This window comes from Stegostoma tigrinum, chromosome 4 (assembly GCF_030684315.1).
Source record: "Stegostoma tigrinum isolate sSteTig4 chromosome 4, sSteTig4.hap1, whole genome shotgun sequence".
NCBI classification, from domain to species: Eukaryota; Metazoa; Chordata; class Chondrichthyes; order Orectolobiformes; family Stegostomatidae; genus Stegostoma; species Stegostoma tigrinum.
The window spans coordinates 84,168,197-84,188,742 of record NC_081357.1 but is presented as its reverse complement, the minus strand read 5'-3'; the positions used below and the strand labels follow the sequence as shown (position 1 = coordinate 84,188,742).

General features: G+C 43.7%; 1 protein-coding gene across 4 annotated transcripts in view; it reads left to right on the top strand.

The window, feature by feature from the left end:
- fam135a (family with sequence similarity 135 member A) overlaps positions 1-20,546 on the top strand; it is a 208,536-nt gene that overhangs the window by 176,612 nt on the left and 11,378 nt on the right. For all 4 annotated transcript variants that reach the window (XM_059645496.1, XM_059645499.1, XM_059645497.1 and 1 more), the window contains 2 exons: positions 7,055-7,209; positions 14,485-16,696. In XM_059645496.1, the coding sequence (XP_059501479.1) occupies positions 7,055-7,209; positions 14,485-16,696 (2,367 nt within the window). The remainder of the gene's footprint in view (positions 1-7,054; positions 7,210-14,484; positions 16,697-20,546) is intronic.

The following is a 20,546-nucleotide window of genomic DNA, read 5'->3' as shown; positions in this document are numbered from 1 at the left end:
TTTTTCCTCTCCTCTGCCCTTACTTCGCTTGTTTCTGCCAGCGACAAAATTGTGTGCTACTGATTTAAGCATATTATTTCTAATGTGGCTGCAAGCTACACAGCTGTTAATTGGCATCCTTTCGCATCACAGGTCTCTGGTTCACTGATGTGGTTCTTTTGCATGTAAAGGCATTGTTTAGGTTGTACCCAGTTTCTTATTTCATTATGTCTCTGCATCTAAGTTAGAAGTAATGCTGAGCACAAAAGAAAAAGCTGATATTCAGCTGCATTGTTGAAGCTACTATCCGTCAAATAACGCGTTAAACTAAGAATCTGTATGCCTATTCAGGTGAATTTAAAAGATCCAATGCAGTGTTTTAAGAAAAACCTGGGGAATTAAACACTCGATCACATTGCTGTTTGAGGGACCTTCCACTGCATAAATTGGCTGTTAGAATATATTATATATTTGGCTGTTTCTATGCTACGGCAATGGCTCCGCGACGAAATTGATTGTAAAGTGCTTAGGGTTGTGAAAGATGTTATCAAAACTATAGTCCTTCTTTCATTGATTTAACTCATCTGAAATTCTGATTTCTTCCTTCCATTTTGCTTCCATGCCATATCTGCGTGCTGTACTAATTTTCTGTCACTCCCTCGGTATTCCTCAAAATTTTTTGAGCTGTGAACTTAGTAGCAAGGCCAGCTTTTCTCAGCCATCCTTGATTGCCCTTGAGAAGGTGCTGGTGCCTTGAGCCACTGCAGTCCATCTGGTGCACGGACATTTAATTGTTGCTAGAAGAGGAGAGTTTTGACTAACTGAAGAAGTGGCAGTAAAGTTTCAAGTCAGGGTGGTGTGTTATTTGGAGGAAAACGTCAGGCAATGGTGTTCCCACACATCTACTGCCCTTGTCTTTCTAGGTGATAGAGATCACAGGGTTGGATGGTATTGTCAGAAGAGTCCTGATGATTGCTGCAGTACATCTTGCATAGAAACCGAAACTACTGCCACTGGCAAGTAGTGGATGTTAAAAGTTGTTGAATGGGGTACTGATCAAGCTGGCTGCTATGCCCTGAATGGTGTTAAGCTGTTAATGTTGTTGCAGCTGCATGCAGCTCAGTAAATGGGAGATAATAGGAACTGCAGATGCCGGAGAATCCAAGATAATAAAGTGTGAAGCTGGATGAACACAGCAGGCCAAGCAGCATCTCAGGAGCACAAAAGCTGATGTTTCGGGCCTAGACCCTTCATCAGAGAGGGGGATGGGGTGAGGGTTCTGGAATAAATAGGGAGAGAGGGGGAGGCGGACCGAAGATGGAGAGAAAAGAAGATAGCTGGAGAGGAGAGTATAGGTGGGGAGGTAGGGAGGGGATAGGTCAGTCCAGGGAAGACGGACAGGTCAAGGAGGTGGGATGAGGTTAGTAGGTAGGAGATGGAGGTGTGGCTTGGGGTGGGAGGAAGGGATGGGTGAGGGGAAGAACAGGTTAGGGAGGCAGAAACAGGGTGGGCTGGTTTTGGGATGCAGTGGGGGACGGGGAGATTTTGAAGCTGGTGAAGACCACATTGATACCATTGGGCTGCAGGGTTCCCAAGCCGAATATGAGTTGCTGTTCCTGCAACCTTCGGGTGGTATCATTGTGGCACTGCAGGAGGCCCATGATGGACATGTCATCTAAAGAATGGGAGGGGGTGTTGAAATGATTTTCGACTGGGAGGTGCAGTTGTTTATTGCAAACCGAGCGGAGGAGTTCTGCAAAGCGGTCCCCAAGCCTCTGCTTGGTTTCCCCAATATAGAGGAGGCCACACCGGGTACAACGGATACAGTATACCACATTGGCAGATGTGCAGGTGAACCTCTGCTTAATGTGGAAAGTCATCTTGGGGCCTGGGATAGGGGTGAGGGAGGAGGTGTGAGGGCAAGTGTAGCATTTCCTGCGGTTGCACAGGAAGGTGCCGGGTGTGGTGGGGTTGGAGGCCAGTGTGGAGCGAGCAAGGGAGTCACGGAGAGAGTGGTCTCTCCGGAAAGCAGACAAGGGTGGGGATGGAAAAATGTCTTGGGTGGTGGGGTCGGATTGTAGATGGCGGAAGTGTCGGAGGATGATGCGTTGTATCTGGAGGTTGGTGGTGTGGTGTGTGAGAACGAGGCGGATCCTCTTTGGGGGGTTGTGGCGGCGGGGCGTGAGGGATGTGTTGCGGGAATTGCGGGAGACGCGGTCAAGGGCGTTCTTGACCACTGTGGGAGGAAAGTTGCGGTCCTTGAAGAACTTGGACATCTGGGATGTGCGGGAGTGGAATGCCTCATCCTGGGAGCAGATGCGGCGGAGGCGGAGGAATTGGGAATAGGGGATGGAATTTTTGCAGGAGGGTGGGTGGGAGGAGGTGTATCCTAGGTAGCTGTGGGAGTCAGTGGGCTTGAAATGGACATCAGTTTCAAGCTGGTTGCCTGAGATGGAGACAGAGGTGTCCAGGAAGGTGAGGGATGTGTTAGAGATGGCACAGATGAACTTGAGGTTGGGGTGGGGTGGAAGGTGTTGGTGAAGTGGATGAACTGTTCGAGCTCCTCTGGGGAGCAAGAGGCAGCACCAATACAGTCATCAATGTAACGGCGGAAGAGGTGGGGTTTGGGGCCTGTGTAGATGTGGAAGAGGGACTGTTCCACGTAACCTACAAAGAGGCATGCATAGCTGGGGTCCATGCAGGTGCCCATGGCCACTCCCTTTGTCTGTAGGAAGTGGGAGGAATCGAAAGAGAACTGGTTGAGGGTGAGGACGAGTTCGGTTAGGGGCCCCAAACACCACCTCTTCCTCCATTACATTGATGACTGTATTGGTGCCGCCTCTTGCTCCCCTGAGGAGCTCGAACAGTTCATCCACTTCACCAACACCTTCCACCCCACCCCAACCTCAAGTTCATCTGTGCCATCTCCAACACATCCCTCACCTTCCTGGACACCTCTGTCTCCATCTCAGGCAACCAACTTGTAACTGATGTCCATTTCAAGCCCACCGACTCCCACAGCTACCTAGAATACACCTCCTCCCACCCACCCTCCTGCAAAAATTCCATCCCGTATTCCCAATTCCTCTGCCTCCGCCGCATCTGCTCCCAGGATGAGGCATTCCACTCCCACACATCCCAGATGTCCAAGTTCTTCAAGGACCACAACGTTCCCCCCACAGTGGTCAAGAACGCCCTTGACCGCATCTCCCGCAATTCCCGCAACACATCCCTCACGCCCCGCCCCCGCCACAACCGCCCAAAGAGGATCCGCCTCGTTCTCACACACCACACCACCAACCTCCAGATACAACGCATCATCCTCCGACACTTCCGCCATCTACAATCCGACCCCACCACCCAAGGCATTTTTCCATCCCCACCCTTGTCTGCTTTCCGGAGAGACCACTCTGTCCGTGACTCCCTTGTTCGCTCCACACTGGCCTCCAACCCCACCACACCCGGCACCTTCCTGTGCAACCGCAGGAAGTGCTACACTTGCCCCCACACCTTCTCCCTCACCCCTATCCCAGGCCCCAAGATGACTTTCCATATTAAGCAGAGGTTCACCTGCACATCTGCCAATGTGGTATACTGTATCCATTGTACCCGGTGTGGCCTCCTCTATATTGGGGAAACCAAGCAGAGGCTTGGGGACCGCTTTGCAGAACACCTCCGCTCGGTTTGCAATAAACAACTGCACCTCCCAGTCGCAAACCATTTCGTCGCAAACCTCATCACCTCAGGGGACCTCCCACCCACAGCCTCCAACCTCATTGTTCCCCAACCCCGCACGGCCCGGTTCTATCTCCTTCCCAAAATCCACAAACCTGCCTGCCCTGGTCGACCCATCGTCTCAGCCTGCTCCTGCCCCACCGAACTCATCTCCACCTATCTGGACTCCATTTTCTCCCCTTTGGTCCAGGAACTCCCCACCTATGTCCGTGACACCACCCACGCCCTCCACCTCCTCCAGGACTTCCAATTCCCTGGCCCCCAACACCTCATTTTCACCATGGACGTCCAGTCCCTGTACACCTGCATTCCGCATGGAGATGGCCTCAAGGCCCTCCGCTTCTTCCTGTCCCGCAGGCCCGACCAGGCCCCCTCCACCGACACTCTCATCCGCCTAGCGGAACTTGTCCTCACACTCAACAACTTCTCTTTTGACTCCTCCCACTTCCTACAGACTAAGGGGGTGGCCATGGGCACCCGCATGGGCCCCAGCTATGCCTGCCTCTTTGTAGGTTACGTGGAACAGTCCATCTTCCGCACCTACACAGGCCCCAAACCCCACCTCTTCCTCCGGTACATTGATGACTGTATCGGCGCCGCCTCTTGCTCCCCAGAGGAGCTCGAACAGTTCATCCACTTCACCAACACCTTCCACCCCAACCTTCAGTTCACCTGGGCCATCTCCAGCACATCCCTCACCTTCCTGGACCTCTCAGTCTCCATCTCAGGCAACCAGCTTGTAACTGATGTCCATTTCAAGCCCACCGACTCCCACAGCTACCTAGAATACACCTCCTCCCACCCACCCTCCTGCAAAAATTCCATCCCCTATTCCCAATTCCTCCGCCTCCGCCGCATCTGCTCCCACGATAAGACATTCCACTCCCGCACATCCCAGATGTCCAAGTTCTTTAAGGACCGCAACTTTCCCCCCACGGTGATTGAGAACGCCCTTGACCGCGTCTCCCGCATTTCCCGCGACACATCCCTCACACCCCGCCCCCGCCACAACCGCCCCAAGAGGATCCCCCTCGTTCTCACACACCACCCTACCAACCTCCGAATACAACGTATTATCCTCCGACACTTCCGCCATTTTCAATCCGACCCCACCACCCAAGACATTTTTCCATCCCCTCCCCTGTCTGCTTTCCGGAGAGACCACTCTCTCCGTGACTCCCTTGTTCGCTCCACACTGCCCTCCAACCCCACCACACCCGGCACCTTCCCCTGCAACCGCAGGAAATGCTACACTTGTCCCCACACCTCCTCCCTCACCCCCATCCCAGGCCCCAAGATGACATTCCACATTAAGCAGAGGTTCACCTGCACATCTGCCAATGTGGTATACTGCATCCACTGTACCCGGTGCGGCTTCCTCTACATTGGGGAAACCAAGCAGAGGCTTGGGGACCGCTTTGCAGAACACCTCCGCTCAGTTCGCAACAAACAACTGCACCTCCCAGTCGCAAACCATTTCCACTCCCCCTCCCATTCTCTTGATGACATGTCCATCATGGGCCTCCTGCACTGCCACAATGATGCCACCCGAAGGTTGCAGGAACAGCAACTCATATTCCGCCTGGGAACCCTGCAGCCATATGGTATCAATGTGGACTTCACCAGTTTCAAAATTTCCCCTTCCCCCACTGCATCCCTAAACCAGCCCAGTTCATCCCCTCCCCCCACTGCACCACACAACCAGCCCAGCTCTTTCCCCCCCCCCCACCCACTGCATCCCAAAACCAGTCCAACCTGTCTCTGCCTCCCTAACCGGTTCTTCCTCTCACCCATCCCTTCCTCCCACCCCAAGCCGCACCCCCAGCTACCTACTAACCTCATCCCACCTCCTTGACCTGTCCGTCTTCCCTGGACTGACCTATCCCCTCCCTACCTCCCCACCTACACCCTCTCCACCTATCTTCTTTACTCTCCATCTACGGTCCGCCTCCCCCTCTCTCCCTATTTATTCCAGTTCCCTCCCCCCATCCCCCTCTCTGATGAAGGGTCTAGGCCCGAAACGTCAGCTTTTGTGCTCCTGAGATGCTGCTTGGCCTGCTGTGTTCATCCAGCCTCACATTTTATTATCTTGGAATCTCCAGCATCTGCAGTTCCCATTATCTCTGATCCTATCATTGTCCATATGCTTTTAAATTTCTCTTCTCCTCTTACCTTAAAAATGTACCCCCTTGTCTTGAAATCCTCCAAACTAGAGAAGAGTTAACTACCATTAATACTATCTGTATCTCTCATTATCTTATAAATTCCTGTCAGGTTGCCTCTCAACCTCTTATGCTCGAGTGAGAAAAGTCCCAACCTATGCAGTCTTTCTTTATAAATCAAACCTTCCATACTTGGTAGCACCTGGTAAACCTGCTCTAAACACTCTCTCCTGCCTGATAATATCCTTCCTGTAATTGGGCAACCAGAACTGGATGGAGTCTTCCTGTCCAAATAACATTTGCCGGAACTGCCAATTTATTAGATCAGGAATTTTAGATTTCTCATTACAGAGAAAACAAAAGCGTATTGATTTTTGATCAGTTCCGACAATGTTATATGGCTCAGTTTAAAAAGTTATCATTCAATTCACATTACAGTGTCTGAAGCAAGTGTAAGAGAGAGACAAACTGCTCGTGCCGCACTTGCTACCTAATTGTTAACCATCTGTGGTCTGGTTTGAATCCTTTTATGAACTATAATCTATAATTATTGATTAAACAACTAATTAGAGTGTTGTTCACATATTATCTTTCATGTTAGCTGCAAATGTTAAATGTTTTGTCTGTGGCTTACAGAGTTGAATCAAATGTCAAATGTTGTTACCTTGTCTTTAGCTTCAAATGCTCTATGGCTTACAGAGTTGCTATTGTTTTACTTGTGAAACACATTATCTGTATCTTCTTCTTCTGCATCAGTTGCAGCCTCAAGAAAATGTTGCCGTCAGCAATTGTTGTGGGCAGCCATCACAGTCATTTTGTGTTTGGGCAGCCTTAACAGCTATTTTGTGTACTCAGTTATGGGCATCCCTAACAATTGTGAAACTTTTTTTTGTTGTATTAATTTTATAGAAGTTCTTCGTGACTTGCTAATATTGCTATTTATATGATTTAAACTTAAATCTAAAAATTGAAATGATTAAACTTTGGAGATAAATATTTACGTTGTAAGGACATAGACCCATTTTGCATGTATTACAGCACTGTTTAACAAAATGGTTTGAACGTTATATTTGCCAAATATGGAGAGTTTGATAACCAAACAAAAAATTGCTTTTTCACTAATCTGAAATGTATGGCTCTTTGCAATTTAACGTATACATTTTTTGGGTAATTTTCAGTGCACAAAGTCATGCACAGATGGCTGCAGCTATAAAGAATTCTACCTATTTCAGTTCTCTTCCGTCTCTCCCTGTGGAATGTGTAGAATTAGATGGAGACTTCAGTTCACTGCCCATTATCTTTGAGGATCGATATCTGGATTCTGTTCCAGAAGGTAAAAGGCAGATATTTTTGGTTGGCTGCATAGTTTTCCAGTATTTCAGAACATTGGTTTGCATCCCCTGTTCTCATCTGTCTAACCATGTTCAGAATATCACTTCCAGTAACTTTTCTTCCCACTGTCACATCAAGGTTCGATCCAAATTTTCATTTGCGTGGTATTACTCTGCAGCATTATCCAATAGCACATTGTCAGTATGTTCACAAGTACATCAAGAACGTCCAGCTTCTCATTACTATCCTCCTCTTAATTCATCCACTATAACCAAGTTATCAAATTTCTTGTCTGACATCCAGAAGAGCCAAAAATTTCTTACAATTAAGTCTTGCGAAGAGCAAGACCCTGGTCCCTTCCATACTGTAAACTCCTTGTAAATGCCTTTATTCCTGTCTTGACAAATGTTTGAGCAAATGAATAAGGAGCAGGAGCTGCTTTGCTGTTTGAAAGATCAAATCTGATTGTGGCCTCAATTCTACTTCCCTTTCTCCCTCCAGTGTTATTTGGATCCCTTGTCACACAATGATCTCTCTCTCACTTGGCATTAAGTATATTTAGTGATCCTGCCTCCATTGCAAACTGGGATAGAGAATAGCATAGACTAATGACTCCAGAAATTAAAAATAAATCCCATCTCCATTTTAAATGGAGACCTCTTGTTTTTAAACTGTGTACCAAAGTTCTAGTCCCTCTCGTAAGAAGAAATATCATCCCAGCATCTACCCTTTCAAATCTCATCTGCACCTTAAAAGTTTTAAAAAGATCAATTCTCATTCTTTTAAGCCTCAATAATTACAAGCCCAACCTGTCCAACTTTCCTCATTCGGCAATCCCTTCATTCCAGGGATCATTGAAATGAGAACAAGTCACTATTTATTTTGGTGACAGTGATGGATCGATTCTACTTAGCTGGGCTGGGAGGGTGGCGGTAGTGCTAGTGTTAGAAGGTTTGCAGAGGGTGTAGCTGGAACTGTGGGATTTCGAATACAATTATTGAATGGTGGAGCAGGCTCGAGAGACCAAATGGTTGTCTTTTGTTCCTATATCATGTGTTTCTCCAATATGTTTCTATCGCAACTACATGTTTTCTCAAGTAAAAAGACCAAATTGTAAACATTTCTCCAAATATGGTCTCACCCACACCCTGTACAATTGTAGCAAGTTGTCCTCATGTTGATATTCCATTCCTCTTCTAACAACATTGTTCATTTGTATTTCTTGTCACAGGCTGCACCAACATACTAATGTACTGTGATTTGTGTACCAGAACTCTCAGATCCCTTAGTACCATAGAATTCAGAAACCTCTCTCCACTTAAATTATATATAGTTTGTCCACTTGTGCTGCCTAAGTGAATAAGATCACAATTTTCCACATTTATACATCATTTGTCAAATTTTTGCCTGTTCAAGTAACTTGTCTATATCCCTTTATGGACTCTTCTAAGTTTAGACTGCTCACAATCGTGGTTTTATGTTTGACTCTGAGATGAGCTTCAAACCTTCAAATCTATGCCATCATCTAAGAGAATCCATTTCTGTATTCGTACCATTATCCAATTTTAACCCAAACTTGGCCCAACTGCCGCTGAAACTCCCATCCATGCCATTGTTACCTCTAGATTTGAGCATTTCATTATCCTCTTGGCCATCCTCCCATTTCTATTCCAGCAAATCTCAGGTAATTCAAACCTCTTCCCATGTCTTTACTGTCTTAAAGTTCCATTCACCTTTTACTTACCTGCTTGCTGACCTATTTTAGCTCCCATTCAAGAAAAACATCAATTTTAATCTAAAACCAGAAGAGCTAAAAGAGGATATGAGAGGGGTTTGGCACATAAGGTGAAAGATAATCCCAAAAGGTTCTATAACCAAACTATGGGTAAAATGGTGACTAGGGAAAGAATCGGTCCCCTTAAAGATCAGCACAGCCATCCTGTGGAGCCGCAGGACGTGGGGGAGAGTTTTAAGGAAGTTCTGGGGCCTGGAAGGTGACGAGTGTATTCCATTGTTTAAGAAAGGTGGAAAAGACAAACCAAGGAACTACAGACCAGTGTTCCTGACATCAGCGGTAGGCAATTTATTGGAGAGGATACCCAGGGACAGCATCAACCAACATTTGGATAGTCATGGTCTGATTAGTGATAGCATGGATTTGTGCGCGGGAAGTCATGTCCGACAAATCTTTGAGTTTTTCAAAGAGGTATCCAAAAGGAAGAATGAAGTTCAGGCAGTGGATGTTGTCCATATTTAGTAAGGCCTTTGACAAGGTCCTGCACAGCAGGCTATAGTCATGAAAGTTAGTTTGCATGGGATCCAGGAAGGGCTAGCTAGTTGGATTCAAAATTGTCTCAATGGTAGGAAGCAGAGGGTGATGGTTGAAGGTTGTTTCTCAGACTGGAGATCTGTCACTAATGGTGTGCCATAGGGGTAGGTACTGGAACCTTTGTTATTTGTTGTTTGCATAAATGATCTGAATGCGATTGTACAAGGAACAATTAGTACATTTGCAGATGACACAAAAGTCAGATGTATCGTTGATAGCGAAGACGGTTATCAAAAATTATTGCGGGATCTTGATCAGATATGCAAGTGGGTCTGAGGATTGGCAAATGCAATTCAATACAGATAAGTGTGAAGTGTTGCACTTTGGAAAGTCAAACCAAGGTAGGACTTATACAGTAAACGGAAAGATCCTGAGAAGTGTTGTGGAACAGAGCCACCTACGAATACAAGTACACAGTTCATTGCAAGTGGCATCCCTGGTGGACAGGGTGGTGAAGAAGGCATTTAGCATGCTGGCCTTCATCGTTTGTGGATTTGGGACATTGTACAGTTGTATAAGTGTGTCGGTGCTGATGCACTTGGAATATTATGTACAGTTTTGGTTACCCTGCTATAGGAAAGAGAGTTCAACTGGAAACTGTGCAAAGAAGATTTACGAGGATGCTCCCCGGACGAGGAGGCCTGAGTTATGAGGAGAGGTTGGCCAAGATAGGACTTCATTACTTGGAATGTAGGAAAATGAGGGGTAACCTTATTGAGGTGTGTAAAATTATGAGGGGCATAGATGTACTAAATGCATATGATCTCTTTTTCCAGGGATGGGAATTGAAAACTTGAGGGTATAGGTTTAAAGTGAAAGGGAATAGATTTAAGAAGGACCTGAGTGGAAACATTTTCCACAGAGTGGCCAATATAGGAAATGCACTGCCAGGGAAAGTGGTTGAGGCAGGTACAATAGCAATGCTTAAATGAACATTTGGACAGGTACATGGATGGGAAGGATTTTAGAGGGATAGGGACCAAATGTTGGCAATTGGAATGAGCTGAGTGGGTAACACTTTTAGATATCATAGAATCCCTATAGCGTGGAAACAGGCCTTTTGGCCCAACAAGCCCTACTAACTCTTGTAGCAAGTCACCCAGACCCATCCTCTTATAACCCACCTAATCTACGCATCCCTGAACACCATGACCAATTTAGCCGAGCCAATCCACCTAACCTACACATCTTCGGACTGTGGGAGGAAACCGGAGCACCCGGAGGAAACCTTTGCAGACACGGGGAGAAGCAGAGGGTGGAATCGAACCCGGGTCCCTGACACTTTGAGGCAGCAGTGGTAATCACTGAGCCACCGTGCCACCCTGGTATTTTATGCTGGTAGATATTTTATGTTATAACTTACAGTTTAGGCACTAAATAAAATTTACAATGAGAAAGTCCAATGTTCTAACCAGTTTGGGCCTAAGAGCTTGTTTCCATTCTACATTGCTGGAAAAGCTCAGTGGGTCTGGCAGCATCTGTGAGGAGAAATCAGTTAGCCTTTCATTTCCAGTGACCCTTCTTTAGGAGAAAGGCATCACTATTTTGGAGAAGGGTCACTGGGCCCAAAACACTAACGCTGATTTCTGTCCACAGATGCTGCCAGACCCACTGAACTTTTCCAGCAATTTCTCGTTTTGTTTCTGATTTGCAGCATCTGCAGTATTTTCGTTTGTTTTTGTCTGTCTTATCAGCTCCATGACTTTGGCCCTCCTTTCCTCTGTGGTCTCCTCTAACCACAAAACCCTTCAAGAAAATGCACACCTTTGATTCTTATCTCTGATGCATCAGAGTTATCGCTCCACTATTGGAGGCTGGGCCTTTAGCTGTCTGGCTCCTAAGCGCCTTAGTTTCCTCCTCCATCTGAAAATGCAAAGTAATGTATTAAGATACTCGGGTTTCGTGGCATTGGAAACTACATGACCACAACCATGAAAGACACAATGATGCTTAAATTTGAGCAAATTATTTCCATTCTAAAGCACCTGCAGAATGACAAAGTGTAGAGCTGGATGAGCAGCATCTTAGGAGCACAAAAGCTGACGTTTCAGGCCTAGACCCTTCATCAGTGAGAGACCTGCAGAGTGTTGTCTTTTGCATTAATATTCTTTTGCTTTTGAAATGGACAATAATTAATTGATCTCGTGAACCATAATTTCTCAATTCTGAAAAGAGTGGTTCTAAGAAGCTGAAACAGTTAAAGTCCAAAATTAAAACACATGTTCTTTCACATTTTGTAACTTGCATTGGGTTTTACAAGTTATTTCATTGCTGGCAGTTGTGCTACATAGTATGAATGTTGGACTTCCTCATTGTAAATTTTATTTATTGCCTGAATTGTAAGTTGTAGTATTAAATGTATAAAAATAAGTTTTATTTAGTTTTAGGAATTTGCTATTCCCACTCAATGGGCAAGTAATACATATATTGTTAATGTCATAAAAGGGATGGCTATCCTATAGGCTGTTTTGCTGATGACTTGCACAGAATGTAACTAATCTCTTTTCCTAGCTGAGATCCATTCCCACTGAACAAAGCTGTAGTGTCATTTGATCCCATCAGTTAGGTATCATCATGAGAAATTGAGGTGATGAACCCAAGAGACTAATTTCCTGCCCATTCATTGAATCTCTACTTCAGATAATTCAAACTAGTAAGAAAATGGAAAAGGTGTTAAAAACTGGATGGATAGAACATAGAACATTACAGCACAGTACAGGCCCTTCGGCCCTCGATGTTCTGCCGACCTGTCATACCGATCTGAAGCCCATCTAACCTACACTATTCCATGTACGTCCATATGCTTATCCAATGACGACTTAAATGTACCTTAAGTTGGCGAATCTACTACTGTTGCAGGCAAAGCGTTCCATCCCCTTACTACTCTCTGAGTAAAGAAACTACCTCTGACATCTGTCCTATATCTTTCACCCCTCAATTTAAAGCTATGCCCCCTCGTGCTCGCCGTCACCATCTTAGGAAAAAGGCTCTCCCTATCCACCCTATCTAACCCTCTGATTATTTTATATGTTTCAATTAAGTCACCTCTCAACCTTCTTCTCTCTAATGAAAACAGCCTCAAGCTCCTCAGCCTTTCCTCGTAAGACCTTCCCTCCATACCAGGCAACATCCTAGTAAATCTCCTCTGCACCCTTTCCAAAGCTTCCACATCCTTCTTACAATGCAGTGACCAGAACTGTACACAATACTCCAAGTGCGGCCGCACCAGAGTCTTGTACAGCTTCACCATAACCTCTTGGGTCCGGAACTCGATCCCTTTATTAATCAAAGCTAAAACACTATGTCTTCTTAACAGCCCTGTCAACCTGGGTGGCAACTTTCAAGGATCTGTATACATGGACACCCAAATCTCTCTGCTCATGTACACTACTAAGAGTCTTACCATTAGCCCTGTACTTTGCCTTCTGGTTACCCCTACCAAAGTGCATCACCTCACACTTGTCTGCATTAAACTCCATTTGCTACCTCTCAGCCCAGCTCTGCAGTTTATCTATGTCTATCTGCAACCTCTAGCATCCTTTGTCACTATCCACAACTCCATCAACCTTAAATTTGAGCAAATTATTTCCATTCTAAAGCATCGTCTGCAAATTTACTAACCCATCCTTCCGAGCCCTCATCCAGGTCATTTATAAAAATGATAAACAGCAGTGGACCCAACACCGACCCTTGCGGTACACCACTAGTAACTGGTCTCCAGGATGAACATTTCCCATCAACTACCACCCTCTGTCTTCTTTCAGCAAGCCAATTTCCAATCCAAACTGCTATATCTCCCACAATTCCATTCGTCCGCATTTTGTACAATGGCCTATTGTGGGGAACCTTATCAAACCTTATCCATATACACCACGTCAACCGGTTTACTCTCATCTACCTGTTTGGTCACCTTCACAAAGAACTCAATAAGGTCTGTGAGGCACGACCTTCCCTTCACAAAACCATGCTGACTATCCCTAATCAATTTATTCTTTTCTAGATGATTATAAATCCTACCCCTGAAAACCTTTTCCAACACTTTACCAACAACTGAGGTAAGGCTCACTGGTCTATAATTACCAGGGTTGTCTCTACTCCCCTTCTTGAACAGGGGAACCACATTTGCTATCCTCCAGTCATCTGGCACTATTGCTGTAGACAATGACGAGTTAAAGATCAATGCCAAAGGCTGGGCAATCTCCTCCCTGGCTTCCCAGAGGATCCGAGGATAAATCCTATCCGGCCCAGGGGACTTATCTATCTTCACCCTCTGAAGGATTTCTGATACCTCTTCCTTGTGAACCTCAATCCCACCTAGTTGAGTAGCCTGTATCTCAGCATTCTCCTCGACAACATTGTTGTTTTCTAGAGTGAATACTGTTGAAAAATATTTATTTAGTGCTTCCCCTATCTCATCTGACTCCACACACAACTTACCACTACTATCCTTGATTGGGCCTGATCTTACTTCTGTCATTCTTTTATTCCTTGTGGAAAGTTCAAACTGATATGTGGAGCAGTGGCCATGTGGCAACTGTATAATTTGTTTTTAAACTTGTGCAAAGGATGAAAATAGACATAACAAATAATTCCTGATCTGGCAGCATCTCTGAAGAAAAATCAGTTGATGTTTCGGGCCCAGACACCCTTCCTCAAGCCCTTCCATCTTCGCAGATGCTGCCAGACTTGCTGAGCTTTTTCAACAACTTTTGTTTTTGTTCCTGATCTATAACATGTGCAGTTCTTTCAGTTTTTGAAGAATTACTGAGTACTTTCTGACAGCACACATGTTACATGCGAACATGTTAATGTATTAAATGTCCAAATATGTTTATTCCCTTTTTAGATTTAACTCATTTTTCTTAATTACTGTCAAATATTTTTATTTCATCTTTGTATAAGTTTTACATCTGTTTACAAATTTGTATTGTTTTGTTTCTTCACAAGACTTGGATGTTCCCTGGAGTGGGGTTCAGAATGTAAGAAGATCATCCTTTTCTGCCAAATTTGAAAAGTCAGACTCCAAGGAATGTAATGCTTCAGGCTTCTCCAGTACTGTTTTTAAAGCAAAGCCAGCAAACATTCACAGTGTTAAACAAAATGAAAATGAAAAGGCACTGATAAAGCAACGCAAGATGAAAGCTGAAGAGCACAGCAAACCAAAAATAAAAGCAACAAAAGTGAAGAAAACAGTTAAGTCTGAGAACAGCAAAAAATTGGTGAAGCAAAACTCTAAGGATTCTGTCATATTGGTTGGTTACAAATGCTTGAAGAATTCAAACTTGGGAGAGATCAGTAAATCAGAAGGTGGGCTTCCGATCTGTCCAAAAGGTGGGCAAGTTCCCACAAGCACAAGGGCAGATAATGGGACAGTGGCTGATTCCAAGCTACTGTGTCAACATAAAGAGATAATTCCTCTTTTTTCAAGTATGGAAAAAACCATAGAGACTCCAAAAGCTAAAAGTCTTGATAAATTTGGTAACAGCATTAATCGTTATAAAATCGAACCCTGCACGTTTGCATCATCGGGCTTGTTTCAAACAGGTCCTGGGACTCCAACTGCATGTATAGATTGTACTAAATTTGATAGATTGAACAGTCATCAAGTTACACCAAGTGCAGGTATCAAACATATTCAAGTCAAACCAAGAAGTAAATGCACTTACGAAGGGGAAAAAGTAACAGTCATTATGGCCCCCAAATTTCCTGTTAAAGATCACCAAGGACTTTATCAATCTGCTGAGCCAAAATTTCTGGATTCAAGAAAAAATTATTTGCAGTTGGAAGAAAGCGTAATAAACTCTGCAACTTCAGAAAGTGCACTGCCAAAAGTATGTACAAAGGGGTTAAATTTGGTTATAAGTGGAGATGCTGTTAAATTGCCGGATGTTTATGTCACTGGCTCATCGTCCAGAGTTTCAGATTCTGGTTTTGAAAGTGAACCCAGTTCTTTTGCCTTTCACCTGGATCCAGATTTAGCTACTGAACTGGAGTTGGAGAAGACTTCTCTACACAGTGAAAAGCCTGTCATGCAGCCATCACTAAAACCAGAATTAAGTCCAAAAGATAATGTGAAAGGCCGATGCACAGAGAGTACAAATGCTGTGAGTGAAATACAGTCATCTTTAACTTCTAGAAACTCTCTGCCTTCAGATGATGATCATGAACAGCAAGTTGATGAAAGCTCAAAAGTTGCCACCATTCTTGTGGAACAGACTAATGACGGACAGCCCAAGATAGACTCAACTGTAATACCAGATAAGCTAAAATCTGAAAATATAACATCTAGTATTGTTGTGCAAGAAGAAAGTGTTGTGTTTGTTCAAGGTTCAGGGACTCCACAAGAAGCTCACCATTCTTCTAACTTTCCTGAGCAAGAATTTGATAACTGTATTGTTAGACAGGAAGGCTGCAGCAACTGCAGCAATCCACAGCAAAATATTGCATGCTTTAATGATTTTACAGAACTTCAAGGTTTTGAAAAAGCTCCCACAGAACATATAATTAATCTGAACTCTGAAATGATTCACCTTGATAAGCCAAGATGCCAAACATCAAGTGATGCAGAAATTAGCCAGCATGCAGTTGCAGAATTGTGTCCAGAACATCATGTAAGTATAATTAAAGTGTTTGAAATTCCTGCATTGGAAGAAACAGATGATGGAATGCACACAAACCTTTCAGCTACCAGCAGCACTGACATTGTGAAACAAGGATTAGTGGAGAATTACTTTGGATCTAGAAGCAGTACAGACCTTTCTGATACTAGTCCTGGTGGTGGTGGCAGCTGTCCCTCGAGCCCTAAAAAGGCAATTATTGACCTTGTTACTCTTGCACAAGCAGAGAAGGATGAAGAACATGAAATGATAGAAAATGGTTATTATGAAGCTGATGATGATGCTGTGGCTGATAGCATTGATGCAGTCAAACCTGAGTTAATTAATGCCCATTATATCACAGAACATGCAGGCATGCTAAGTGTGTGCACTCCTACTTGTTTATCCTTTTCATCAGTTGTCAGAGATTCCCCATTTATCAGTAGACTATCTTCAAAAACCAAACAAGATGCAATTACAAAGCAACCGAGCAGTGCATTCTTCGGATCTAATGTGTCAACCTCGTGGTGGCATGATGTTGGGATAAAAGGACAGATGAAGATGTAAGTAGATTTGACACATCACTTTTTATTTTTGAAAAAGTGTCTGTGTTTTAATAATCAAAACCCTATAATGTACTCACACAACCAACTTAGTGTGTAATAAAACTACCAGAAGACACTTTAAGCTGAGGCCATTCTATCCTCTTGCAAATGTAAAAGATCCCTTGTCTCTATTTCAAGTATAGAAGTCATGTCTTGCCAAAGACCTGATTAATATTTATCCAACATTGTGCGCGTCATAAGTAAATCTCGTTATGTTGTTTAGGGAAGAATGCTACAAATAAATTGATAGTTATGTTTCCCTACATTGCAACAGTGACTGCACTTCAAAAATACTCATGTGAACTGTGAAGCATTTTGAAATATCATAAGGTCACAAAATGCTACATAGATGTTCTTTGCCCCTCTGTGTCCTTTCCATTCCTCGCATTTTTTTACTGTCTTGCGAAGTACCAAATTTCCATTGAATGTCCTAGATTTACGATTAGATAGAGTTGTTTGTGGGAATTTTAACCAAAACTTTGAAGTTAAGGAAAGTTGCATTTTAATTCTTCCTTGCAGAGTGCATCCAAATCTAAAAGATGGTATCAAGGGCCAAACAGAAATTACAGCTCTTTACTTGACAGCCCATAGCATTTGGAACAAAATGTCTGCACAGTGTGAAAATGTGAAGTTATGTGCTTTGGCAAGAAAAATAGCAGAATTGACTTGATTAATGGTGAGGTCATGGGGACTGCTGCTGAGCAAACAGATTTTGGAGTACAGGTTCATAGTTCATGGAAAGTAGAGTCCCAGGTAGACAGGATTGTGAGGAACTGTTTGGTATGCTTGCCTTTATTGTTCAGTGCATTCAGTATACAAGTTGGGAGGTCATGTTGTTGCTGTACAGGACATTGGTTGGGCCACCTTCGGAATACCTCATGCCATTCTGGTCTCCCTGCTGGAAGAAGGATATTGTGAAACTTGAAAGAGTTCAGAAAGGATTAACAAGAATGTTACCAAGATTTGGAGGGTTTGAGCTAGAGGGAGTTTCCCTGGAGTGTCAGATACTGAGGGGTGACCTCCTAGATGTTTATAAAATCATGAGGGACACAAATAGGGTGAATAGCCAAGGCCTTTTCCCTGGAGTGGTGGAAACTGAAACTGGAGGGCTTAGGTTTAAGGTGAGAGGGGAAAGAGTTAAAAGGGACCTAAAGGGCAACTTTTTCAAGCAGAGGGTGGTGTGTGTATAGAATGAGCCGCCAGAGGAGGTGGAGGAGGCTGGTACAATTACAACATTTAAAAGGCATCTGAACAGGTTTACAAATAGGAAGCGTTTAGAAGGATATAGGTCAAAAGATGGAAAATGGGTCTAGATTAGTTTAGGACATATGCTTGGCATGGATGAGTTGGACAGATGGGCTTGTTTCCATGCTGTACGGCTCTGTATCTTTGTTGTTATAAATATTTAGATATCAGTGAAAATTGTTGTTTTGCATGCTATACAGGCAGATCATACCATAGAGAGTGCATCTGGGTAGCAGAACAGAGTGCACAATACCATGTTGTAGCTGCAGAAAAGGTGCAGAAATAGAGACCAGAATGAACATTTGAGGGGTCTGGTCAAAAGTCTAATAAAAGCGAGGAAGAAGCTGTTCCTGGATAAAAACTAAGAAATCTGCAACACAGTGGGATTTGGGTGGTCATGGGGATGGCCCTGGCGCAAAATCATGCAGCAAGCATACAGCTTTAGCAGGATTAGGTAGGCAAGCAAGAATGTTAGCATTTATTTCACAGGCAATGGTGTATCATAATGGGGAAATCTTGCTAAAACAAAACAAGGCACCAGACCGGCCATATCAAGAATATAGAGAACAGTGTTAGTATCCTTATAAATTGGCATTGGAGGCATCACAGTGAAGTTTCACCAGGCTGACCACAGGCATGGAGTGGCATCGAAGCCAAGATGAGATCAGCATGATTGTACTAAATGGCTGGGCAGGCTGAAGGGGCTGTTTCTTATTTCTGTTTTTTTATTCCTGTTCCTGGTACTTACGTTCTTATGGACAGATTTCTCTACGAGGAGCAGTAAATTAGATTGAGTCTGTACTCATCAGAATTTATTCTGTACAGTGTGTTCCTTGAGAAGTGACCTTATTGAAATGTACAGTATTCTTAGGGGCTATAATAGGATTAATGCTGAGAAGATTTTATTTCCTTTATGGGTGAGTCTCAGACCAGAGGGCACCATCTCAGACTAAGTGGCCACCCATTTAAGACAGAGATAGGATGGAGTTTCATCTGAGTGAATCTGTGGAATTCTTTACTGTAGAATGTTGTTCAGGCTGTGTTGTTAAGTTTTTTTTTTAAAAACTGAAGTAGACGTACTTTTGATTAGTAAGGGAATTGAGGGCTATGGGGAAAAGGCAGGAAAACGAAGTTGAGTATTATCAGATCAGCTGAGGAGATGGTTTTAATTGTGGAGGAGAGTTTTGTTTTAAATGGAGCTGAGTTTACGGACCTTTTGGAGAGGCCTACATGCAGATGGCTCTGGAGTGAGGCTTTTGTATCAAGGAATTGAAAGCTGTCTGCTGTACTACTTGAGGCGGTGTCCTTTTCAAATTGATTGTTCGGCTAACTGGCTGATTTTCTTGAAAATTGATTTGTTTGGCTTTTTTGGCATGCTTAATATTAATTATTTCGGTAAGGAATAGTAGTTTACTTTATATATAACGTGCTATGAAAGGTACTGCTTTTCAGCTTGATTTCATTGAGGGCGTGCAAGAGACACCAAGCTAGATGGTTGTTGATTGTCGATAGATGGGTGAATGTCAGGAAAGGTGAGAAGGTAGTTCAGAAGTCTCCTATGGCTATTTCCAAACAGATTTTCAGTTTTGGGCACTGTAAGTGATAGTCTCTAAGGAAAATAGAAGATGCAATTTGATCTTCGGCGCTAAGAATGAATCTTGTGTTAGGCAGGGTTTGATAAAATTTAAAAGAATAATTGTTAAAGGGGACTGTCCTGTTGGAGCACAGATAGAAGATGTTAAAGTAGTGAGCTTGAATCCTGATGCCAGGATTAAGGACTTCTCAAAACATTAAAAGCATATTTCTAAAGGAGAGAGTGAGATGCCGAAAGGTATTGGACACATTGGTAGAATGACATAGGTAGGAAAATGATTAAGGCTTTATAAAATGAATCTAAAAGGTTAGGTAGAAGATTTTTTTAAAAAGTAGCAATCTCCGGTGCCAAGATCGCACTAGAGGAGGAATAAACAAATAAAGGAGTTAAATCAATTGCTGAAGGGGTGGTGTAATGTTCAGGGATTCAGGTTTTTGGATCATTGGGATCCTGTCTGGGGCAGAAAAGACCTGTTCAAAAAAGATGGATTTCACCTGAACTGGAAAGATACCAATGTCCTAGTGGGGAGATTCTCTGGTTCTATTAAGGGAGACAGTAAACTATTAGAGATTGTGGCATGGAGAGATCCTAAGTAACAAAGTAAATAGAAATATAGATGTGAATTGTTCTGAATCTGAAAAGAACAAGTCAAGTAGAAACGACAAACAATAGCAAGTCAGAGAGCAAAGTAACTCTGAAGAATTAAACTGCATTTCTTTCCATGCCGGAGGTCTTACAAGTAATGCTGATGAACTCGGAACATGGAATTGGGACATCATAGTTATTACAAAAACTTAGCTGAGGAATGGACAGGACTGACAGCTCTGTTTCATGTTTCAGATGCAAGAGGAAGGCAAAAGCAGAGTGGGGAGTAGTGTTTTTGATTAAGGAAAATATTACTGGTGTAACTAGAGAAGATATTTCAGAAAATTCATCCAGTGAAAATATATGGGTTGAAATTAGAAATAA